The 26802-nt window shown below is 35.7% G+C and overlaps 1 protein-coding gene across 1 annotated transcript in view; it reads left to right on the top strand.

Moving 5' to 3' along the window:
• TFAP2D (transcription factor AP-2 delta) overlaps positions 1–26802 on the top strand; it is a 53516-nt gene that overhangs the window by 15401 nt on the left and 11313 nt on the right. The window contains exons 6-7 of the mRNA XM_037844518.1: positions 13146–13287; positions 18855–18968. Coding sequence (XP_037700446.1) covers positions 13146–13287; positions 18855–18968 — 256 coding nt within the window. The remainder of the gene's footprint in view (positions 1–13145; positions 13288–18854; positions 18969–26802) is intronic.

Raw genomic sequence — 26802 nt, 5'->3', positions numbered from 1 at the left:
GGCTTTCTTTAGGGGTGAATATGCTGAGTCACAGAAAGGTTAAGGTTAAGTAGTGGTATAGAAATGGAGATGGAAATATAGTCCCAGAAGCTTTTTTTTTTTCCAATTTACCATTTTCCCTTTGTTTCTTCCATAAGGACTAAACTTTACACATTCTCATCCAGCCTTCTTTTAAGAAGTAGTATTATTGGTGCCTTATTTTTATTTTTAACTTTGTTGGGGAGCTTTTGAATGCCAAATGAAAGTTCTCCCCTAATCCAAAATGCTATTGTTTTAAATATGAAAAGCAGGAGCCTTTTTGCAAAGGCTCACCTGAACACACCTGTGGCACTTTTCTTGCATGGGTTACCTGTCCGTATTGCATGGTAGGAAGTTATAAGTGAATGAAACACAAAACCAAATATCTTGCCTTTTCAGATTAACAATACATACTATTTACTGTACAACTTCACATGGTCTAAGTAAGATTGCTTTGGTGATTTTTGCTTTGTTCCCTAACAGTAATGATAATAACAACTACACAAATAATACCATTAGCCACTAATATTTAATAAGTGTTAATATGTTCTACATTGTGTGATGGGTTTGCCTATGTGTGCTGCTACTGAAAGGTTAACATATTGAAAAGGGATTTGAACTATTATCTTCTGTATGAGATGGAGGTACTGGGAAAAGGCCAAGGTAGAAAAAAAATGACTAATGGATTGGTTCTAAGGGAGACAGATTCCTGCTCAATTTAAGTAAGAATGTTGAAATAGAATAAAACACTTGTTCAGGATGTAGTGGAGGGGATTCAAGGATCATATGGGTGGTAGGATTTGAGTAGTTGTCAAACACAACTCCATGGAAGAATCCACTGAGGAAAATTTAAAAAAAAAAAAATGCCCATGCTCCTTCCCCAAACCAATTTAAACTCAAGCTCTGGGGTTATGACCCAGGCATTTATATATTTTTCTACTTTCCTGGTGATTCTACTGTGTACTAAGGGTTAAGGATCATGGAAGTAAATGATCCTCAGGATCCTTTCCATTAACCAGGATTCATTAACTACAAATTCTCATGGAAGTTATAACTGATGTAAAAATTAAGAACCAAAGAAAAACCTTTCTTTACTGTGCCCGTAAATGTACTGACTGGTACAAACTGAAATACGGAGAGTAATACAAGAGGGTATTTACACTTCTTCTTATTGGTTTTTACAGTGGGCAAAAGCAGTAGAGTATTCTGTGTGGAAATTGCCAAGGGTGCAGGTCAAACATGAAATCCTAGGATGGCCTCTGTGGCCTTACTATCTACTATTTTAGTATACCTCTCCTGTGATAAATTAATCTTTGTTAGGATCCAGTCAATGAACCATAAGGCACTTCATGATGGGAATTCAAATTAATGAATGAACATTTGTTTTTTCCAAACTATCTCTGTAACTGATATAACCACAGACTTCATTTTTATATTTCCAGAATTCTGTCCTTGCCTTTAGTTTTTAAATTGTTTATAATCATTTTTCTATATTCTTTTTAAATGGAGTCACTCTACTAATAGCTCCATCTTAGCATTGTTCACAAATCAACTTATTAGAATCATTATTTTTAGGGACTATTTTGGGATTTATAAGAGAGAGCTACATTAATGCAATTTTATAATATATTTCAATAATTTACTGCATCTCTGTTACAGATATCATTATATCTGGTAACCAATGGGGTGAAGAACTAGGAGACTGACAATCTTTTCACTTGATGAAATTGCTTGAAAAGCAAACATTTTAGCCAAGTAGATATTTAGAGTGAGGACTTCTTTTGTCAACATAACATAGATATATTGGACCTAGAATGAGATAGGAATATTTTAATCCAGAATCCTTAAAATGTAATATGTCTTCATCTAGTGGGTTTTAAACATATAACTAATAATAAGCACGAGCTTATTATATCCCACTTTATTGTAAGCATGAAGTTCTTTTTATTTTCCCTTGTTAACCACATTCTTGTGACTTCACCTTTCTCCTTTCTGGTATCCATAAGAGTAGAGAGCTTTTAACCTGGTAGATATATTTGCTTCAAATTTCTTAACCCAATGCACTGATCTTCCCCAGGAGATTTGGGATAAGCCCAGACTAGAGTGAAAGTAATTCTATTTCTGGAGTAAATTCAAAGAACATGACCAATATTATTGTCCTAGTTCTAATACCCTTACTGTGTGTTTATTACTTCTGTCATTGCTTCCCTTATATTTTACTCCAGAAGAATCTTTGCAGAGTTGGTGATTGCTAGAATACATATGAGGAGTCAATGATCTGATCAGTGTTCTAATCACTCCTGCCCATCACTCTCTCCTCACTTGTGGTTTTCCATGATGGCTATCATTGCAGAGAGTTGCTAGAGGGCAGTTCTGTCAGCCTGAGTGGGATGCTCTCCTGGGAGAATTTGTGAAAGCTCATATAACATTCTCAGGCAACTCTCAGGGTTCTGAAAGAATGGTTTATTTAAGACCTTAAACATGAACGTCTTAGGCTGCATTTTCTCACATGGGAAGTCAAATTCTGTTTACATATTTTAAAAAAACACGGTAGGGTCATGTTCTGGTTTGCTAGAGCAGTTGTTATGCAAAATATCAGAAATGGATTGGATTTTATAAAGAGGATTTAGTAGATTACAAATTTACAGTTCTCAGGCCATAAAAATGTCCAAACTAAGGCATGAACAAGAGGATACCTTCACTGAAGGAAGGCCAATGGCATCCAGAACATCTCTGTCAGCTGGGAAGGCACATGGCTGGTGTCTCCTGGGTTCTGGTTTCAAAATGGCTTTCTCCAAAATGTCTCTGGGCTTCTGTCTCTCTTACCTTCTCTTTCCCAGCTCCTTTGCATTCTTGCTTGTTCTCCCAGGATGTTTCTCTCAAGCATCTGGGAGTCCTCTCTTACCTTCTCCAGAGCAAACTCTGGGCATCATCTCTTACCTTAGCTTCTCCAAATGTCTTTTTGTCTACATCTCCAAGTGTTTGTGTTGGCTTTGCTGACTCTTAGCTTCTCCTGGGGGCAAACTCTGGACTACATGTCTTAGCTTCTCTCCAAAATGTCTCTCTCAGCTTCTCTGAGCTCCTTCTCTGTGTGAGTTCTCTTAAAGGACTCCAGTGATCTAATTAAGACCCACCCAGAATGGGCGGGGTCACACCTCCTTGGAAATGATCTAAATCAAAAGGTCTCACCTATGGTTAGGTGAGTCACATCTCCATAGAAACAACCTGATCAAAAGGTCCCACCTGAATCAAAAGACTAATAAGTCTGCCCCTACAAGATTGTATTAAAGAACATAGCTTTTGTGGGGGACATAATAGATTCAACCAGCACAGGCAGTGAAGGTTGTAAATCAGCAAAGAAAAGGGGACTGTTGGCAAATGCTGTGTATGATCTCCATTCATCCTTTTTTTGGTTTAAAATCTTTGTCATTTTTGCTCTCTTCTTTAGCTTAAAAAAATGTAAGCACCCAGACCCTACCCTGCACTTCTTACCTCCTGTGAACTAGTTGTGCCACTTGCTAAATCTGTTATCCATTAGACAAGTTCCCCCACTCCTAATAAGATCATTTCTAAAATACTGCCTGACTTTGGTCTGGTTACGTAAGAGCTAGGGTAATGCTAGCTAGTGTAACAGTTAATTCCCACAGTCCAATGTGGGTGTTCCTTTTTAGGGGACTTCCTTCCTGCCTTGGGCTCGTTCAGGGACCTAGAGTCCTTCCATCTGTAGCTCTGCCCTCCTCTTAGTTCCTAAGAGTCTTATTCATTCAACTCATAGGTAAGGAAAGACACTATGGGGAAAGTAAACAACTTCTTTCTATTCCAGACAGGAAGTGACCCACGTTACTACAGTTCACATTCCGTAAGAACTAGTCACATGGCCCCACCTAGTTTCAGATATAGGAGTGGGGGACACTTGGAAATGTAGTCTAGCTGTGCAGAGTCTTCTCAGCAATAAATTGATAGTAGGTAAAGAAAGGAAATGCTTTGATTGTCTAACACTCGTCTCTGCCACATCTGCCTTGTGTCTTTAGTAGGATTAAATATATTCACATAGATTAAACACTTGATGGCTTGTGCTAAAGAGACACTTAGTAAAGATCAGAACCTGTCCTCTAGCTTCCTTCTCTCTAAATAACAATTTGCTTAATAACAAAATTTATTCATTAAAACATTAGCACTGGAGAAAAAAAGAAGACTGAATAGTCTAAGGCACTAGAGCATCACAATTAAGACTGTGGCTTCTGGAATAAATAATCTGGGATTGAACTCATTTCTCCCTTTTGCCAGCTATATGCAATAGGTGAAGACACATAGCCTTTCTGAGTATCAATGTCCTTATCTATAAGATGATGTTAACAATAGTGTCCTCCTCATAAGTTTGTTGTGAGAGTTAAACCGAATATTTGTAAAGCGTGTAGCATGCACCCAACAAAATGTCAGTGATGAATGAATACTGGTTATCATTATTCTCAAATGAGAAAACTAAGACTCAGTGAGATTAGTTATCGTGCACAGGATAATAAAACTGGGTGCAGCAAGTATGAGAAACAAGATCTTCTAGTTTGCAACACCACAGTATATTTTCCACTTAAATTTGTATTTATGGCATGGAACAATTGCATTGCTGTGCTACTTCTGAATTTGGTTAAGGTAAAACTAGGGAATAGAAAGAAGTTATCAATCCTTGAGCCTGCTATTCACTTTGCGTTGGACCTCTCGCTGCTAGGAATCCTGGGCAGATTTCAAGAACTTTCTTGTGTCTACTGGTATAAGGTTTTTAAATCCTGATGAATGCACCTCTGCTCCCAGTTAATCCCTCAAAGTTAGGGTGACATTAAAACATGGACTATTCCTCTTGCCCAGAACAATTATTAGTAGTATCCCCTTGTACTTCCAAAAGGGTCCCAGTTTGGATGATGTTAGTTATAAGATTACCCTATGCAAACTCTACCTTCCTCTCCGGACAATCCGCTGAAAGGAGGAGATACTATTTGGGTGGTTTAATTTACAACTAACTGCCCAAATAGCACTTGCCACTTAGTGCTACTTACCCTCTGCCTTTAACCCTGAGCCTGTATGATTGCATTTCTAGTGGAACAATGAAAAAGAGCAACTGACATAGAAATGAACACTTACCTATAGATGAGAGATAGGGAACAAGTTTTCTTGATGCAATTAGTTTATGGCTTTTTACTTTAGCAAAAGATATTGCTTGTGTCTTGATGCATGTAGGCTTCAAACACCAGAATCATTTTTCAAAGTGTAGTTATAAAATCTGCACAGGACAGGCTCAACAGTAGTCACTCTTCTCAAGAAGTTTGGGACAATTGATATTCTCCTTTGCCCTTTTACAGGCCTCAGAAATGGGCTTTCTTTTTCCAGATCTGTGGAGCTTAAGGCTATCTTTGAGCACCCCATGTCATGGCTTTAGGTCTGAAAAGACCGTCATCTCAAAACAGCTCTTCTACTGGCCTTCTCCAGACATCACGTTCCCATATTAGTTTCTCATATGGTCTAAAGATTTGCAGCCACCTTCTTAAAATGTATGCATTATGAAAAGGGTAATATGTTGAGCCCTTACCACAGTAGCTCTATTTGGCGTGACTTTAGTCACACAATCACCGGGAGGGCCCAATCCCTCTGGGACCCTGGTGTTCCTTTTGTGCATAAGCATTCTGGGATTGACAAAGTCTTTTTGGGGACAATTTTGACTTTCAGAGCTGACAATGTAATTGGGATCAATAAATGAAAAGTTAGCAGAGACTATGTTAATCACCCATTTTAGGCTATCTCCTGGAAAAATGGACTTTTTATCAGTAGGAGTTATTCTGTCTATCCATTTCTTATTCTGGGCACAGAATTGTTTTTATCTCAAGAATCTGCTTTAGTAAGCTAATTGTGATCTAATATTTAAGACCTAACGTTTATCAGGATTTTCATTAATTAGTCTCAATGAACCTGTGAGATTGTATCATAAAATATTGTGCATAAATAGACACCATCTTAGAGGATATTTTCTTTAATCATTTTCTCACTTCCTAATACCACTCTCCTGACCTGAATTTTATGATTGAATTCATTTTTAGTGATAAAAGATGTTTGTATGAAGGGGCAGGCAAAGTAGGATACTACACATATGCTTTTGTGCCTAAACGCTTGGGATGTCCTTAAACCCCTGCTCCCACTCATGGTGACTGCAGCACAAAAAGGCAAATATATCCAAGTATTTGACTCCGTCCTGTCCCTGACCCCCTTGGTCTGGTTCATTACTTGCTCTTGCAAATAGTCATGGTCTCTTAAAAGAATGTCCTTGCATTCCTTTCCTATATGACTCTTTTCTTTTTCCTGTTATTCTCCCTTTCAAAGTTTATGCCTCATCTTGTGTGTTTTCTAAGCACTGAGTTTCAACTTTCTCCATCTTTTGCATAAACTTTATAGGTTTACCAATATATATTTTTTATGTTGAAATCTTTGACCCATCTGGAATTTACTTTGTTGTTAGATGTATGGTATGTTACACACATTATTCATTTTTTCTAGATGGCCACCCAATTGTCCCAATATCTTTTATTGATAATCTGTTTTTTTGAAAAGCAACCTTCATTTGATACCAAATTCCCCTATTCAAATACAGTTTTTCAACAGACTGATAACTGTTTCCCTAAAAGGGTTATCTCTAATTCTACCACCACATTTCCTTTATTGTTTCTAGAGTTGTTTATACTGTATCCATCAAACAAAGCAGAACTTGTTATGCAAGAACCCAACTAGACAGAGGCTCTTACAGTTTAATATTAACTCTATACTGTCTGCCTTCCCTTTGTGTGGGTCGCAGAATCCTTGTAACTGGGGGAAGATGCTATGTCAATCCCTATACTCAGTGCTTCTCAATGCTGGCTTGAGAGAATTGCTTCAGGAGCTTTCAAAAATTCAGATATCTTGGGTCCAGAGACTCTGTTTTAATTGATGTGGGGTAGAATCCAGGCAATGGTAATTTTTTAATGAACATCCTAGATTATTCTATTGTGAAGCAATGGTAAAGAAATATTGATTCAAGTATAGTAAATGACTACTGACACAGCGGTTTACTCTATTTTCATCAGTTCCCTGTATAATTCATTCTTTCTTAACAATTCTATTTTGTTCTAGTTTTTCTCTATATTCTTTGGAGGGAGTGCATCATATGAATATTGTCATAATTAACCAATAAAGTATTTGAAGGCTTTTTCATTTAACAAATATTTACTGAGTACCTACTATGAATCAGGTGCCATGCTAAGTGCAGGGTATGAAATGGGGAACAAAACTACTGCTTTGAAAAACCAAGCAATGATATTTGAAAAAATCATTATTGAGCTCAGGTAACATTACATTATAAGGCACCTATCTATATCATTTATCATATACTGTATAGTGTTACAGAATTATTTGTGGATCCTATAACTGACACATTAACTTTGTTCTTAAGCTCTGGAGTTTACTGTAGTTTTATTTTATAATATAATTTATTTTATATCATATTTTATCCAGATTGGAAAATATTTTTAAATTTGATTTCTAATAGGTACTTCCTGGAATAATCCTGTAGACAGATTTTTTTCCTTATACCATAAGATTGAAATCATAGATATGCGGCTGGACTTTAACACATTCGAATTTGTTGCTTTTATTTAATAACAATGGGTGTTGTAACACTAAGCTAGGCCCAAACATTTTTAAGGAAATATTGCTATAATGATAGCTTGTAAGAATTATCCAGTGAATAACAATGTAGAAGGACCTTTTAATACAAATTAGGGTTAGATGTTGATTTTTAGTTGTCTAATATACATTTTCCCCTGAAATGCAATAATTTTAAGGAAGGAAAAAACCTTAATGTCTGTCTAAAAGGTTGAAAACCAGGTGCATTTATTTATATTTAAAAGTGCATTTAGCTCTGCATCTTGTAAAATAATCTGAGAACCCAGAATCTCAGTACAAAGAGTTTTTCCTCAGAAAACATTTTCTGTTATCTCTCACTTCTGGGACACATCAATGATTATCGTTTACATTTTTCCTAATACTTTTCCCTAGTTTTTTGCTTTTTGTTTTGGACTGTGGAAAAATGAGTCCTCTGGAATCAGGGAGCAAATAATTCTCTTTTTGCATTCTTCCCTTGTTTTGCAATTGCCTTTTTTTGAGAGAGAGAGTTAATATGAGTCAGCAACTTCTGCTACTGCTACTACTATTGAAAAATTAAATATTCCACAATGGTTTCCTTTTTTTTTTTTTTTTTCGTTAGAAGGGGAATATTCTTACTTGGTATGTAGAGCCTAATGCCTTGCATTTGGGAGAAAAAAATGGAGGTACTTGTCTAGGTTAGTTTGTTTGCTTCAGTTGTGAAAACAAAAAGAGATAGTTTGCCAAGTGGCACAATACACAGAAGTAAAGGGATAGTTTAAACCCACTCTGAAAACAAAAGAACTAGTGCATACTATCTCAACTGTCACAGAAATAAGGCAACAGCATTCCTACTTGCTATTATGGTAATAGGTAGGAAAGCATTCTTGGCCCTTCCTGGATCCCTCTTTCCACCATAGGTTACTGCTCCTGCTCATTGTACACATGGTCACTTTTTCCCACCAGAGAGACAGGGAAGCTCAGAGTTCTTCATTATCATGAGTCAGCCAAATCCCCTAGAGTCTTATTCATATGCTTTCCTGATCCTAAAATTTCTATTTTTTCTAAACCTGTTGACTCTAAGACATCTGCTGTAAAGGATTTAGCTATAGATTTGTCATCATCTCTGAAAATCATGTGTATTTTAATTCATGGATTCATTCATTCATTCATTTATTCTTGACTACTCACATACAAAGCTTTTACGGCATGATGTACACATTTTAACTACACATCAGAGTGTCTACACTTGCCACTTTTTTGGATGTAGCATCACTATATATCCTATAACAATGTTACATTGCAAGAGGAAAAAGCAGTAAACAGAACTAAGGGAAGGAAGGATCTGGTTGTCAGTGTAAATGTAAATAGCAGCTGTTCCTTTCAAACTGTTTTTAAAACTACCACACGGTGAGAGCTTTGCATAAAGTGGGCCAGATATTCAAGAATCAGGTTTTAGCACAAAATTCAAAAGGCATGCTGCCATCCTCCTGTTTGCACCGTTTCACTTCTCCCACTATTGCGCAAACAGTAGAGGAAAAAAATACATAGTAATCTCTTGTAAAATGTTATTTAAATATCTATTTCTGTGTGAATAATGAAATATGCAGATATACCAGTATAAATAACTCAATTTGCTGTACAGAGATGACATTATGGATGGTGATACTGTGTTAATTGTAAGATAAATATGAGTCCTTGTGGGAAAATGGCCTGAGCTTGGAATGCGTCCTTGGCATACTCAAGGGTGCAGACATTGGAACACCAAGTCCTGCCCAGATGGAACACTGTCCAGGGCAGCACCCGCATTGTTTATGCAAGAAGCATGCAAGTCTCAAATGGCCTGTCCATGACTTCCCTATCTTGCTAACTTCCCTATCTTGCCTTCTCCAGCCTGTTTGTAACTCCTCTATTTCCTGTGATAAAATGAAGTTAATAAATATGATGTGGAACAAGCAGAGACTCTCTTTGCCAGCTAGGCTCTGAGTCCCCTGCTCCCATCTTTGCTGCAACTGTTACTCTGTTTCTTAAGTTCTGCATCGCCTCCCGACAACAAGTCCTAACATCCACATTAGGTGAAAGTAGTTTATCTCCAGATGAATTGCCTTAGCTACTACTTGATGGGTCAAGTTTAGCCTTTGTACTTCTAAATTTGAAATTTCTTAAATAATATAACTTTGGCATTTTCTAGCAACAGTGATCAACCTATATGGCTTTATAATGTTCCTTTAAAAAATCCTTTGTGCCATTACTTCTGACAAATATGTACACATTTTCTTCCCTAATTGGTTATGGTGATAAACTATTGGTAATTAGCACTTTTAAAATATTGCTGGTACGTTACACCTTTATTTCAAACTGGGACTCTCCAGTATCTAGAACTACTCAGACTAGCGAATATATAGAGACTCTTTCTATTTGGTTATGTCCTCTTTCTATTTAAAATAAGGGAAGAAGGGACAATGTTTTCCTTTTTTTATGCAATTTTATTGAGATATAGTCACGTACCATACAGTCATCTAAAGTGTACAATCAGTTGTTCACAGTATCATCATATAGTTGTGCATTCATCACTGCAGTCAATTTTTGAACATTTTCATTACTGCAAAAAAAAAATAAAAATAAAAGGAAAAAGAACACCCAAAACATCCCATATCTGCTTTCCCCCTTTATTCATTTACTTTTTGTCCCCCTTTTTTCTACTTATCTGTCCATACCCTGGATAAAGGGAGTGTGAGCCACAAGGTTTTCACAATCACGCGGTCACACAGTATAAGCTAAAGAGTTATATAATCATCTTCAAGAATCAAGACTACTGGATTGCAGTTCAACAGTTTCAGTTATTTCCTTCTAGCTATTCTAATATACTAAAAACTAAAAAGGATGTCTATAAAATGCATAAGAATAACCTCCAGAATGACCTCTCAACTCCATTTGAAATCTCTCAGTCACTAACACTTTATTTTGTTTAATTTCTCTTCCCCCTTTTGGTCAAGAAGATTTTCTCAATCCCATGATGCCAGGACGAAGCTCATCCCCAGGAGACACTTCCCTCATTGCCAGGGAGATTTACACCCCTGGGAGTCATGGGGATAATGTTTTCTACCACATGACTATTAAAATCTTAAGTAAAGAGCTGTCACTGCTCATTTGAAACAGAAGGGGGAAAAGTACATGATTGTATAGTTCACAAAACATTATCTGCACTAATGTGTGTACTTCATTGTAACATTTTTAATATTAATCAGACTCTTCCGCCAAGGCTTAGAATGAGATCTCTCTCATTGTGAGGGTGAAATACATGGTTACAGGCTGAGTGAATGAATGAAGAAATGAATGACAACATAATGTTGGAAACATAAATAAAAATTAAACATTCTTGCATAAATGCAAGAATCTAATTTTGCTGCTTGGTTAATATTTGTACACATTGAAACTTCAAATCAGGATATTAACTATTAGCTGTGTACTCATCATAGTAGACCTTTCTGTTGTCCAAATGTGCTTTTCTGTCAGGACCCCACCAGTTCCTATTAGTCATTAGGTATAAATCATACAACTCATCATCATTAAAGACTTGTTAGTTTTGCCCTTTCTTCTTCTTAATATGTGTCAGAAAAAAATCTTTCACGCTAAAAGCCTTTAGGAAAGAAGAAAGCTATAAACAAATATTTAACCCTAGTCAATGGCATGCATGCTGAAGTTTTTAGAGAGATTTGTAGTGAGGTTTGCAATTTACTGTGAAATGCATTAAAAATAATATTGATTGATGGATGGGGAAAGATATAAAAGGATGAATAGATATGTGATAAGGCAAGTTTAATAAAATATTAAGGGTGAGCATATGAATGTTCATTGTAAAATTCTTTCAGCTTTGCTATACATTTGAAATTTTTTCATGATAAGATGTTTGGAAGAAACTTAGGAATTGATTCATATTTTTAAAAAATTTGGTTTTGAGAAACGCAAGGTATTCACAGATAATTTAAAGGGAAATTACTCTCAGAATTACATTTTCTCAGTTCCCTTGCTGAAGTGTTACAAAGACATCATTCTTTGTAAATATGAGTATTACCTATCCCAATCTAAAAGATTAATATTTCTTCTCGTGAGAAAAAAAATACAGTCTTTACAGAGGGTACTCTCATTGATGTTAACTAGCCTATTTTGTATATTTGTTTTGTATATCTATACAATTTTTTATTAATGCTAACCATTTTAATTTATTCCTGGTGGTAACTCACTGAATACTCTGTTATTCTGTGAGTATAAAGCAGGATCAAATCCATTTCTTCTTACACTGTTACGTTGGGCAGTCATGAAACAAGCTTCATATGATTTGGTCAACAAGACTGCCTCTTCTTTATTTCTTCATGGTAAAGTTTGGTTAATCAGGTGGCTGTTAGATCACCTCTCCATGATTACTACCTTCTGCTTCTTTGAACTTCTGTAAGACATTTTGTCTTTAACCCTCATTTGCTACTTCTACCCAATATGTGCAGTGTAAAGGGCTACTAAGGGATAGTTTAATTAACAGCATCTGTTATTGTTATGGCTGCCATTTTCTGAGGGACAGGGACAATCTTTGGTGCCCTTTTATATGCCTCCATACCCCAACCTAGCACTGAGCCTTGCACAAAGTTGGTACTCAGTATAAGTGCACTGAAAACTTTATTTTTCAAGTTTTAACGAATGGGCAAGATTTGGCTTGATTACACTTTATAAATACTAACCTTTTTCTTCCAGAACGATTTCCATCACCAAATCTTGCTATGCTGATAAGCCTTTTTTACCTCACTAAAGAAAAGTTGCTCAGGTTTAAGATCACTGATTTTGTGAAAGAACAAAGGTTATCTGTGGTTTTATTTTAATTAAAGAGCATTGTACATAGTGCTCTAATGTACTGAAGCCTTCCACAAGGCCTGATAACGCTAGTTCTATAATTACATAATATACTGTCTTCAATTATGTAATTTTATGACATTGACACAATTCATTTATTTTGCTTTCCAAAGTACTCCAATTTCTTTGAAAGTTATTTGGACCCTTAGCCAAATATTTTAATAGGCCACATGGAAAACACATCTGAATATTTCAGATGTACTGAGAGTAGGTTGTAGGCTGAGCAGCAACGAAACAATACACCCATGGAACTTTTCTCCCTATGGTGTTAATGTGTAGATTCCTGGAAGTTAGTCTGGTCTATTGACCAGAGCTGCGAGGGGTGTCAAAACTCCCAGATTCTGCTTCTATTTTCCCCCCACGAGCCTTTGCCAAGTAAATAATTTCTCTTTTCCTCAGTTTCTCCTCTTCCAAAAAAAAATATCGTTTCCCTTGGATTGGTTAGTAGAATGGGAAAAACGACCCACCTGACTGCAACCAGGAATGAGTCTAGAGGAAAATGTAAGGTATTGCTCTTACTGAGGTTGAACATTCCTGAGAAACTTACTAGTATTATCTGCCAACAGGGGAGGCTTTACACTTGGCTCGGGATTTTGGCTACACTTGTGAAACAGAGTTTCCAGCCAAAGCAGTAGGAGAACATCTTGCCAGACAACATATGGAACAGAAAGAACAGACAGCAAGAAAAAAGATGATCCTAGCCACCAAGTAAGCAGAACGGGGAAGCCTCCGTATGCCTTAACCCTTAGTTTTCCCATTTTCTTTAAGAGGGAAAGTCTGTAAAGCACCAGTTCTCTAAAACAAGTGGTGGTAGTGGTGGCAGGGAGGAGGAATCTGATACAACAGTAGCTAGATACACCAAACAAGGACCAGGCTCCCCCGGCCCATGGCAAGGTTTACAAACTGCACCTGATTAGTGATGGCGTTACCACTGGCACTGATGGAAGTTCTTAGAGGACTCTCCAGAACAAGCAGAGTTTCCTAAGGAGAAAAACATGTTTAGGAGATGTAGATTCCAGGCAAATGTCATTGACTGCTAATGTAATTTGGTCTAAGCCACTGTGCCTTTTAAAAAGGGAATAAAGATCTCAAAACACCATGAGTGTTTGGAGCATGTGAAAAAAACGAGGCCCCTGGTAGGTAAGGGTTAACAAGAAGGAGACCTTTGGGGCCAAGGATCACCATCAGTACTCTCCGCTTCTCTTCTCTTCTATAATGAAGCAAATAATCCTTATACTGCTCCTTGACCACCACCACCACCACCACCACCATGGGGATATTGTGGGAAAGAGAAAGTGTAACATAACGTGAAAAATCCTGAAAATTGTAAAAAGTCCAAGTAAGATGCAAATTAAAATAAAGGGGGCATGGCAGGCAAATGGACCATTTGAAAAGGGGAAGCTTGACTAAGTTGACTTCTTAATTCCTTCAAATGATAAATGATAACTAATGAAAGAAGTACCATTTACTGTGTGAAATCTTAACAGAAACGTTTAAGTACTGCTGCAAGTCACGTTCGTAAGTTTTAGAGCAAAATCCTTCATGTTGTAGCTAATTTTGCAATCTTCTCTTTATTAAATTGTTTCTACCTATAGGCCTTTAATGTTTTCTAATTTTCTAACTCAACATTCAGATTTAAACTGTTAGATCCAGGTGTTTAAATTATCATTTGTAACTCAATTTCTTATTTGGGGAAAACTTTTGAGAAGAGAGTTCAAGATAGATGGTGTTGAAACATTGTTTCTTGGAAACCAATGAAAAATAATTGTCTAAAGATGTTATAAAAACTGATAAAAAATAATTATCTGATAACTTTATAACATGCTGGCTAAGATTCAGCTGACCCAAATGATAAAACCAAAACCAAATATGCCTTCCTCCACAAGCTGCTAACGTTACATAGATCTTTTTACAAATGTATGGGGTTATATGGAACACCTACAGTCCTACAGGCTTGTCCAGGACACTGAGCCCTCTCTTAATTGGGGTTTATGCAGCTTGTGGCTGTTACTGTTTGGACCTAGGGTTATATTTATGCAATGCTCTTCCAAGATTACTGAATGATCCTCTCATCTTGCCTCCAAGAGGAGAAAAACAAAAGTTGGTGGCAAAAGGAGAAGAGGAAAGGCAAGTCAAGGAGATAAAGGGGAGAGGGATAGCAGAAAGAGAATAAAGACCAAGACATAGAAAAAGAAAATATGATGCAGATATAAAATTTGGACTTACAATTTTGGTATAAACTTTGTGCTGTGGAAGCTCCTGGAAACTTGCTATTGGGAAGACCTAAACTGGGCCTTTTATATGTTTGCCTCCTGGGGGTCTTTGCTTCCACTCGGTCTATACTCTTTTCCTCTTCCAAATAGTTTCTGGACCCTGAGGGCTCTTCTTTATTGGTCACCTTTCAGTATCTCCAGAGAAACTGAAAGGGTATGTAGGTAGTTTGAAACCTTAATATAATAGCTCCAGAAGAAAAAAAAAAAAACTTGTTACAGCTCAAAAGACATTACAAGTACTATAATTTAGGTAGTATTCTTGAGATATCCCCAAAGCATAACATCATTCCAGCTGGCAGACCATGCAGATTTCCCAACTTGCATACCCATACAATAGCCCTGAATGACACTATGATGCCAAAATACAAATTATGCAAGGGAAAGCACCTTCACATTTTCTACCTCAAAATTTCTTGGTTATGAAGTGCTGAATTATGTGTGTGAATGTGGTTGAATATGTTACTAGAAGGAAAGCTAGAGGATAAAACATGGGACTGTATAACACAGTGAACCCTCTTGTGGTTGATGACTGTGGTTAATAGTACTAATGTAAGAATGTTCTAAACTATAACAAGTATACGTCACTATTACAAGGTATCAACAATAGGGTGGTATCTGGAAAAAATACACCTAATGCAAACTATGAAAAAAATTAGGTAATGACTTTATCATGCATATTTTATGATTTTCACCTCCTAACTCAGATAAACCCTTCTCCTTCCCTCATTCCCTGGGGGTGATTATGTAACTATTCACTGCTATCACCCACAGCAATGCCAACATCGATATTCCAGACACAACTTGCCATTTTCTTGGGGGCTCTGAGTTAGATAATTCTTAAATTGAACACTGGTGAAGAGTTCAGGAGTCTCTGCATGCATTCAGATTGATGTTGAGATTTAGAATAACTAGAGGGAAGTAACAGGATTACAAATGGTTTGGAAAAACTATGCTGAGACTTCTATTTCAGAGTAGTGGTTCCTACTAGCAAACAGTATTTTTCTTTACCCAGGTCTAAGTAATGTATATTACTTTAGATGACATTTTAAACTTTGATTTTAAAATCATTGCAAGAATATATTACTTCATTTGATCTCTCCATCCATAGCTAGACATTTGCAGATCATTAAATGCTGAATAAGAATTGAGTTCACTAGTTTCAATTACCTTATTTTACAGAAGAGAAAATAGGCCTGAAAAAAGATCTCCATAAATATCTAGAAATTAGGAAATAGCCTTTATAAATTTTTTGTCTTTTTGGTTTTTTGTATGCACTCCATCTCCTTACTAGACAAGGTGAAGCAGGAAATAGAGAATTAGAGACTATGCAGTCATAGGAAACAGTGCACAGTACAGCCAGTAATCAATTTAAGCAGATAAATTAAGGAATAGATAAGAATAGCATGCCTGTTTTGCAACATATGAGTGGACCCAGCATGGGTTCTGAGTAGTTTCCAATTTTCTCCCAATGGTAAAAGCATTAAGAACTAAATATACTAAACATTTGATCTACATTACGGTAAAGCAAAATAGTTTTTAGTTGATTTTTATTGTGGTACCATAATATTGATCATCAAAAGGAGAAAAGCAGAAGTTTAAATTCAGCTATCAACTAAAAAATTTTGCCCTTGAGGACAATGACGTAAGTGATAAAGTTAGAATTTTATGACTCATCAAAGATCTTCTGGAGTTGTGTAATTCATAATGTGACATTTTATTTTTTGAGAAAGTGTATCTTATTGTAGTTTCACAAATAAAAATTTAAATAACAATAAAACTAGTAATAAAAATACTAGTTCTTTAACTATCATAATGAGATGATGATGATGATAATTGCTTAAGGGGAATCTGTTATGTTTTTAGGTCTAGAAGCTGTCTAGATCAGTGAGTTAAGCAACAGAATTAAAGACCAAAGGTTGAGAATTCTAATCCATGCCCTATTGCAGGTTAACATGTGTTGTAATTAAATTGCTTAGCATGAGTTAAACATTTCCACATATTACCTTTTCCTCATTTCTTCACTAACTTTAATGTAACTCACTCTATTATTTATACAAGAGGAAAGCAGATTTCTCAACTTGCAAACTAGTTTATTCAATTATCCAAATAACTCCCCATATTGTATTTCAAGAACTAAAGCAATATTTCAATCCTTATTTAATTTTTTTTATTTATTTTAATCTGATAGAAAATTTTAAAACTGGTCTCATAAAAACTCCAGTCTTCCGTTCTCACTCTGTATCACAGTGATGGTCCATGAGATGGTAATTTGTATTGTTGGTCAAAAGAATGATAGCATGAGGCTATATTTAATATTTGTTAGACTTTTTAAAAAACAAAGATAATATCTCTAATTATTTGAAATATCACAAAGTACCCATAATAGATGATAATATCCACAAAAGGCATCAAACACTTAAAATAAGTTGCCAACAAATCTGTTAAAATATAAGCAGTACGCCTAAAGATCACTCTACTGAGTCTTGCTCAGAACAGAAAAAGTGGGGAGTTAAGAGCAAATATTCTCAATGGCAGTATGCATGTGCAATTATTTAAAACATGCTTTATCTTTGAGACTCAACCAGAATTTTGGCCAGGAAAGATAGAGGATCCTGTTTTATTTATAGCAGATAAGGACTTATCTTTGCTTCTTGTTTGTTTGCTTGCTCACTTTCCTTCTCCCTATAACTTTACTTTCACGTGCCTTCTGTATAAATGAATAAGGCAAATTCTATGAAATGACAAGATTTGATCCCTGGCAATGAACCAGAGGTTTATTGTCCATATGAAAGATCACAAATGATCTTTGGCAGAATTTGATACACTTTAAACACCTACTAATAAACAAGGCTCCACAGATTTTAACTCAGTGATATATTATTTGTGCTTCAAGATACTTTGTCACTTTTTAGTCATTTGTTAATAACGCAAATACTTTGGAGCCCAGTAGTGACTTGTGTCCATGCAGTGACATTCACTCAGGATAATTTGGCCCTTTGTACTTGTATTTGGCTACACTGATGATCATGATCAGGACTGTATGATTACATTTGGGGACTGGACACTGTAAAAACAGACAAAAAAACCTAATCACTATCATATCCCTTTTAGATGTTTTGGAGCAATTCTTTGGCAGTCCTTTACTTCCCTCTTAAGCTACTGCGCTAATCTAGTGTTGTTTTTGTTTTGTTTTGTTTTGTTTTGTTTTGTTTTGTTTTTGCTTTTGTTTATTAATAATTTTTTTCTATATATTTTACTACTTTCTAATTATGTCATTTTGGACTTCAACAATAGGTAATCAAGTATCACAAGGGCTTTACTGTTATCCAACACATACACTAATCTGTAATTAAGACTAAAACCAAAGCCCAGAAATCGTAAGCATTTAAAGCAAGAAAGGCAGCAGAAAAGTGCTTTTGAAGGTACTTTCTTTTTGCAAAAAACAACTTACAATGGGACATAACATGATTTTTATGAGGCTGGCGGACTAAATTTTGGATAAATGACCATCTGCTTCAAATATTAAGATGCAACTTAAGTGCACAGGAATCTGAATTATAATAAAATATTGGGAAAAAGGATTTTTCAAAATTTATTTGAAGCATGGCTCTGAAGAATGCTTATAACTTTAATTAAACTTCTTTACAGATATGATACAAAAAAATCACATTTTAATATTTTTAAAAGCAAATATTAATTGCAATCCTTTAATGTGGATTTTTGCTTATTCTGAGGTTAATCTATGGATATTCATCTTGGAAACAAACATTGATGTTGTCAATGCCCTTGGTTTATTATTTGCTTAAAAAGTTTTACATTCATCTTATAGTACTTAGGAGCAAATTTTCCGTCATGAGCCTCATCTTTGTGCTGTGGATGGAACTATTTTATCTAGTCCTATTTCAAAGAGAGAACAAACCTTGGGTAATATATCATGGAATGAAATTAAAGAAGCCTCATTTCCAGTGTTTAGCTACAGTTTGAATCTTTTTTTTTTTTAAGACAAATTTGTAAAGAATTCCAAGACCTCTTGAGCCAAGATAGGTCACCGCTAGGATCCTCCAGACCCACTCCAATTCTAGACCTGGACATCCAGAGACACTTAACGCATTTCAGGTAAGACTGGTTTTCCAATTTGCTTGGACTCTCTTTTAAATTGGTAAGCTATCTCACTGACCCAGAAGTTTTGGTATTCGTACCACAATTCCATTTAGAGATATCACTTAAATATTCATATGGCGACTGAATTTTTGAACTGCTAAGTGCCAAGATCAAATTGAGAAAATAACGAATGCGTGAAGCATTCTGGATTGGAAAATTAAAAATCTTTATGCGATTATGAGGAAATTGTGACTTTACAAAATGAGCACTATTATTTCAAATTATATTTATCACTTTTGCATCAGGATTCTGAAATCCTTCAATTAAACAGTTCTGTATCTTGGTGAGGTAAATTGTTGAAAGGATAGATTATATGACAGAAATTAAGAGCATATCATGACTGACTTCTTAATAGTATGTTAATAATTGCCACCCACTTGGAAGCTGCAAATGGGTTTGTCTCATAACATGAGGTTCTTAAGTTAGGCCACAGAAGCATATTTTGAAGATACTGGAATGTATTATTGAAAGCAGATTTTAAATTTCATAGTCTGAGGTGCTTTGGAATAGAATAGAATAGTTTTTTTCTGGTTAATTGATGCCCTAGGAACAATGTGGGAAAGTACAGGATGATTTCTCAGTTGTCTTCCAGTTTTAAAACTAGAATTCTAATACCTACATGATATTTCTCATTGGTATAAAAATCTTTTCCTCTTTTAATTATCATTTGGTTGAAAACAATGATGAATTGGAGACTACCAATTCAAGAAGGTCAAGCCCTCGATCTTGGGGCTTGCTCTTATGAAGCTTGTTATTGCAAAGGAGAGGCTAAGCCTACTTTCAGTTGTGCCTAAGAGTCACCCCAAGAGAACCTCTTTTGTTGCTCAGATGTGGCCTTTCTAAGCCCACTCAGGAGGTAAACTCACTGCCCTCCCCCTGACATGGGACATGACTCCCAGGGGTGTAAATCTCCCTGGCAATGTGGGACAGGACTCCTGGGGATGAGTCTGGACCCAGCATCATGGGACTGACAATGCGTCTTGACCAAAAGGCAGAAGAGAAATGCAACAAACTTTCAGGATCTAAGAGGTTTCAAATGGAGTTGAGAGGTCATTCTGGAGGTTATTCTTATGTTATATTGATTTCCCTTTGCAGTTTTTAGTGTATTGGAATATCTAGAAGGAAATACCTGACACTGTTGAACTACAACCCAGTAGTCTTGATTCTTGAAGATGATTGTATAACTATGTAGCTTACACTGTATGACCATGTGATTTTGAAAACCTTGTGGCTCCCACTCCTTTTATACAGTGCATGGACAGATGAGTAGAAAAATGGAAACAAAAATTAAATGAATAATGGGGGGGGTTGGGTGTTCTTCTTTACTTGTATTTTTATTCTTATTTTAATTTTTTTGGATAATGAAAATGTTCAAAAATTGATTTTGGTGAGGAATGCACAACTATGTAATAGTACTGTGAATAACTGATTGTACACTGTGGATGATTGTAGGGTATGTGAATATATATCAATAAAACTGAATTGGGAAAAAAGTGCTGAGGAAAGACTAATATACATGAAATTTTAAAATATTTTCAATTCTTCTCGATGATCATAGAGAGGGGTACTCATAAAATAATGGACCTTTAAATAAGTTGGGATTTGGTCTGCAATATCAGAGACTTTTACATAGAATATATTATTTTCTAGTATGTCACAAAGCTTCTCAAGATGTAATAGACATGGATCTAGAGACTAAACTTAGTATTTATCTTCCAAAAATGCACCAAACATAGAATTTATTTCACAAGACTTTTCTCCTATCACTCAATTAAGTTAGTGAAGGTGAGTGTAGTAAAACTGGGAGAAAGAATATTGGCTGTAAGTTAAGAGCAAAAGGCTTAGGAGTCAATAGAACCATTTTCCAATCCAGGCCTTTATATATGTAAGCTGGGTTGTTTGAGGCAGCTTATGCAATCTTTCTAAGTTTTTATTTCCTTAACTATAAATGGGATAAGAATCCCTTCATAATATGGTTGTGGTGAGCTAAAATGAGATAATGAGTATAAAGCTAGCATTCAATAAATGACACATCATTTACCTCCTTCCCTAATCCAAGTTTAAAAGGTATGAATTGTTCCACTGTCAAATCAGCACAAATATTTTCCATATTTTTTGTACATACTAAACGGACTTATAATTTTTATAAATTATAATATTTATAACTTCTGTTCAATTCAGAAGTTAGCAATTTTATACACATTCAATTCTGAACTTAAGGAAGTTTGTTAAATTAGAAATTTACTCCAAGGAGGAGCAGTTTACTGGTAAAATTACAGAGAACTGGGACTCTCATATCATATCTATTAGGTTATTTCCAAGTACAGATACTTCAGCCATCATGGGACCATGAGCTCTCATTTTTCAGGCTCAAAACAAAATACAGAATTGATTTGTAAATTTAATATCAGCAACTGTGTGAAATAAATAGGCAAACCATTTGGTTGCTCATTATAGGCACAATCTTCTCATCTGTTGATCCATTAGTCAGTTGTCAACTTAATATCCTAGAACTCTTTACATAAGGCTTTCACTTCTAAACTTGAACTGAGGGCTTCCTAGGTGGGCTTTATATGCTCTTATTTACCTCCCTGTGCAGAATATGTTAATAAGCTAAACTGGTGTTACCAAGAGTAGAGCTAAATCTAGAGTAAATTGTAGTCCCTGCCCCTCATTAAAAGAGAGGGGGATTATATTTTAGATAGAAAATTCAAGATTATATATTACTGCTGATTGTCAAACACAACATTTCAAAGCATATAACCAAACCTTAAAAGATTCTAACATTATATGGTATATTCATTTATAATAGTATCACCTATATACATTTTAGCATATTTATTTGTTAAGTGTTTTGAATATCAAAAAGTTATGATTTCACATTTATTAGCCTTTTTTTAATGTTTGCCAAATTTTCAGTTATTTTGCTTTAAATATATCCTAGACTATTTATTTAGATGAAATCTTTTATTTTTATAATGGAAGTTAGAAGGATGATAGAAATCACTTAGCCAAAAGTCAATTTATAGGACATTTCCTAAATTATATTATTTTAAACAAAAGACACATGGTTAAAACCCAGATTGAAGCCTTCTGATATAGACTGAATTTAGAAGTGTGTATGTGTTTTTTTTAATTCAGTTTTATGGAGATATATTCACATACCAGACAATCATCTATGGTGTACAATCAACTGTTCACAGTACTATCATACAGTTATGCATTCATTATCCCAATCTATTTTTGAACATTTTCCTTACACCAGAAAGAATAAAAATAAGAATAAAAAATAAAAGTAAAAAAGAACACCCAAACCATCCCCCCCCATCCCACCCTATTTTTCATTTAGGCTTTGTCCCAATTTTTCTACTCATCCATCCATACACTGGATAAAGGGAATGAGATCCACAAGGTTTTCACAATCACATTGTCATGCCTTGTAAGCTATATTGTTATACAATCGTCTTCAAGAGTCAAGGTTACTGGGTTGGAATTGGATAGTTTCAGGTATTTACTTCTAGCTATTCCAATACATTAAAACCTAAAAAGTGTTATCTATATAATGCCCTCAAGAGTGACTTCTTGACTCCATTTGAAATCTCTCAGCCACTGAAGCTTTATTTCGTTTCATTTCACATCCCCTTTTTGGTCAAGAAGATGTTCTCAATCCCACGATGCTGGGTCCAGATTCATCCCTGGGAGTCATATCCTGCATTGCCAGGGAGATTTACATTCCTAGGAGTCAGGTCCCATGTAGGGGGGAGGGCAGTGAGATCACCTGCTGAGGTGGTTTAGAGAAGAAGTGCGCATGTTTTTAAAAATGCATTTATTTGTTTTGTTTTGTTTTGTTTTTCCTTCTTCCATTTTTAATTGAGATGTATTCACATATGATACAATCATCCAAAGTGAACAGTTTTTCACAGTACCATCATATAGGTGTGCATTCATCACCACAATCAATGTTTGAACATTTTCATTACTCCAAAAAAAATTAAAATTAAAATTAAAGTAAAAAGAACACCCAAAACATACCATCCCCTCACCCCCTATTATTCATTTAATTTTGGTCCCCATTTTTCTACTCTTTTGTCCATACACTGGAAAAAGGGAGTGTGAACCACAAGGTTTTCACAACCACATGGTCACACCGTGTAATCTATATACTTATACAATCGTCTTCAAGAATCAAGGCTATTGGGTTGCAGTTCAACAGTTTCAGACATTTCCTTTTAGCTATTCCAATACACTAAAAATTGCAAAGGGAAATCAATATAACACATAAGAATAACTTCCAGAATGACCTCTCGACTCTATTTGTTATCTCTCAGCTCCTGAAACTTTACTTTGTTTCATTTCTCTTCCCCCTTTTGGTCAAGATGTTCTCAATCCCACGATGCCATGCCGGGACCAGGTTCTTCCCCGAGTGTTATGTCCCATGTTGCCAGGGAGACTGCATTTATTTTAAAAGGCATCAATAGAAATTCCTAACAATAAGACAACAGATGTCAGCTTATTGCCTAACCTTGAAAAGGACTCTACACTTAACAAGTGTAGCCCTTAAACCTGACTTCACAACTGAATCACTTAAATAGCCACTTCAGAGCTATTTAAAATCTCAAGAATGGCAGCACAATTTTTGACTCAATAGGTCTTGGGTGGGACTTAGGCATTCGTTATTCTCTAAGCTCTGAAGTTTATTCCAATAGTCAGTCAGGTTTAAGAACCACAGTCCAAGTATATTCCTAAACCCATTACCTTTTATTTTTTTCTTTGGAAGAAAAACAATTCTAATTCATTTTTAAAGTGGCACTGCAAATTATGTAAAGTTCTGTCTTGTACACTAACGTAATATAGAAATTCTGCTCTTATTATTCTGCTAATTATCTAGGTAAAACTATGTTAGCATAGAGTGTGTTTCTTTCATACTTTCCTACTGACAGTGGTAAATTTAATTTTGATAGTTCCACAAGCTCAAGAGAAACACAAGTTAGAAAGAAAGCATCTTGTATCTGACCTTGAAAACATGCGGTTGATAGAGTCTGATTTTCCACTGTTTTTGCTGAGTGCTGGCTGGGAGTGAAGTAAGGAGAGAGTGATTGGATAGGCATAGAGGACTCTCTAATGAGTAATGTTAACTTGTGCTATTATTTTATTTAGTCAAAAATTCCTTCCCAAGGCAGACCACTTGAATAACACCTTGTATGGGGTGGACTTGATACCTTGAGATCTGTGGCTTACTTTCAGCAGAAAGAATGTGTCTGGGTAAAGCTAGGGAATGAGCTAGCCTTGCAAAGGACAGATAGCTGCATTGTTTTCTGTGCCAGTTGCCGTATTAGGGCACTCTCAGAAACCTCATACCTGGCAGTGATGGTCTTCATCATTTACAGACCGGAAAGCTGCTTGTTTCCATCAAAATGACAGGAAGCAAATTTATTTATAATTTACTGAGTACCATCAAAGGTGTGTGTTGCTGTACAGAACACAGCAGATAGCACAACACCTACCTTACAGGGAAAGAGATTTGATTGAATCAGAAGACCCCGCAGACCCACAATTTCTGGGAACGGCTGTGGCAATTAGACCAAGCAGGGGCTTCACAGACAGATTCAGATCACACAGGAAACCAGAGCCCTAATTTCCTGAAATGTTAGGAATTTCCCTCTTTGAAATTTTGGGATATTGTAACAACTTTTCACTTCTTTGTCTCTTATGTTCTTATAATCTCCTTGAATCTGAAGTCAAGCAAATGTAGGTCTGACAATATAAGTAAGGGGAGAAGTTAGACTATCTTTAATGCTCAGTTCAGAGAGAACAGCCTATCAGAAAAATATAGAAGTTTTCTTGGGAGACTGAAAATTTATTTTCTCTGATTGAACTGTGCTAATGGCAGGAAGTGCAAAGATGACTAAGGTATTATCCTATTCTTTAAGAACTTCTAATCTAAGGAGGAAAACAATTACAAAGAACTATAATATATCAGAGAGAGTCTACAATCCAGAATTAAGCAGAGTACAGACAAATACTGGGGCAGGTTGGAAAGGCTTTCATCTTTCTATCCACAGTACTGGGCACATGGTATTTGTCCAATAAATATATGTTAATAAATGCAGATTATGATAATATCTCAATTGGGTCCTTATGTATTTTCCACTTGTTCATTACCAGGGCCATGGTGTTTTAACTGGGCCATGAACCAGGAAAGGGAAAGGATCAATGTGCATGGTTCACCTGTTTAAGTAAAAAAAAAAGAAAGTGCTGATATCACACCTTCTTAGAAATGGGCCCACCTACCAATCCCATACTTCATTGGAAGTAAGAAATGTATAGGCAGTTGCAGATTATCTGTCTGTTGGCTGGTGATTAAATTTTCCACCTTGATTCTTACTGTTAGAAGTTTCCTTACATTTCCTCTTCTTCAACATTTGGACTCTCCAACATCCCTGTCAAGTTGTCAGCCTGGGCTTGAAAACTTTCAATGATGGATTGCTCTCTTTTTACCTAGGCTTCCCTTCTATCTTCTGACAACTCTATTAAAAATGCTTTCCTTACACTGAGGCAACACCTGTCTCCCTAATGTCCCACTCCTTGGGGACCTTACGGAGTCAGTTTAATCTTGTTCACCACCCTGCTCCCACCAAGTTCTAAAGGCAGCTCTCATGTTCCCCAGTTTTATCTTCCTGAACTATTCATCCTCATTTCCTCTTTGTTCTACATATGACATGAATTCCAGTTAACTCTCTAGTGTCTTCTGAGTGTTAATTTGCTTGGCAACATGCTCAAGAGAGGATGCAGTCTCTACTTAAATGTGAGCATATTTGGTCTTCAGGGAGCCTACAGTGTATATGTTTTCTGTTCGGTTGCTTGTTTTTTCATTTTCTTGGGATGGGAAAGTGGCTGGGGAAGGTAATTGGCTGCGGGTGAGTTTCTTAAATCTTGTGAAAACATTTAGTGCCAGAAGACAAATGAAGAGATTTCAATTAAATCTCTAGTCCCCAAAGAAAACATCATGAAATAAATTACACAATTAGACTGAGCATTTAAAAAATAACATTATCAGGCCTCCTTCAGGATGTTCTGCCAGTTCAAAGAGTACTTGAAGATTATTTTATTTAAGGCTATCAGAAATAGTAGTCCTGAATTGTGAAGGAAAAAAATACCATCAGTGTTTCCCAAACTTAAGCCACTTTATTAAGTTTGAAATAAAAATTTAAAACTTAAACTCCAAAAATGAGTGCCACACCCAGGTGAGAAGAAAAACATAACTGTAAGTGGTCAGGTCTTATTCACTAGTTAAATAAGAAAGTTTATATTTAAATAAGAGTAAAAACAGCCTCTCTTGAAGTGAAATCTTCACTAGCAAAAATGCAGACTGAAAATAAAATAGACAACAGTTTTCTTATATGAACCCACATTAAATTTCTTATATGAACCCACATTAAATTTCTTACATTCATTGAACATTAAGAGGGACATTTAAAAAGTAAATCAGTTCCCAACATTTATTGTACGTCACGTTTCAAAGCACCAAACTAGATGCTGCAGGAGATAATATATAAAGTAGAAGTGTCCATTGCAAGTCATTTGATGACATTTTAATGGATTTTTAGGTTGAGCACATTGGAGACCATAAATTCAAACAACAGAAGCCCAAACAACCATTTCTTATTAGCAGGTTGCAGACATGGTCAATTACTACGTGTGAATAATTGACTTTAGGAAATGCATACATTGGGGAAGAAATTTGGTAAATTTTTATTTAAAGAATTTCCACCTTTGTGGAAACTTGGAT

This window comes from Choloepus didactylus, chromosome 7 (assembly GCF_015220235.1).
Source record: "Choloepus didactylus isolate mChoDid1 chromosome 7, mChoDid1.pri, whole genome shotgun sequence".
Taxonomy (NCBI): domain Eukaryota; kingdom Metazoa; phylum Chordata; class Mammalia; order Pilosa; family Megalonychidae; genus Choloepus; species Choloepus didactylus.
The sequence above is the reverse complement of the archived record's forward strand: the minus strand, read 5'-3'. Positions and strand labels throughout refer to the sequence as shown.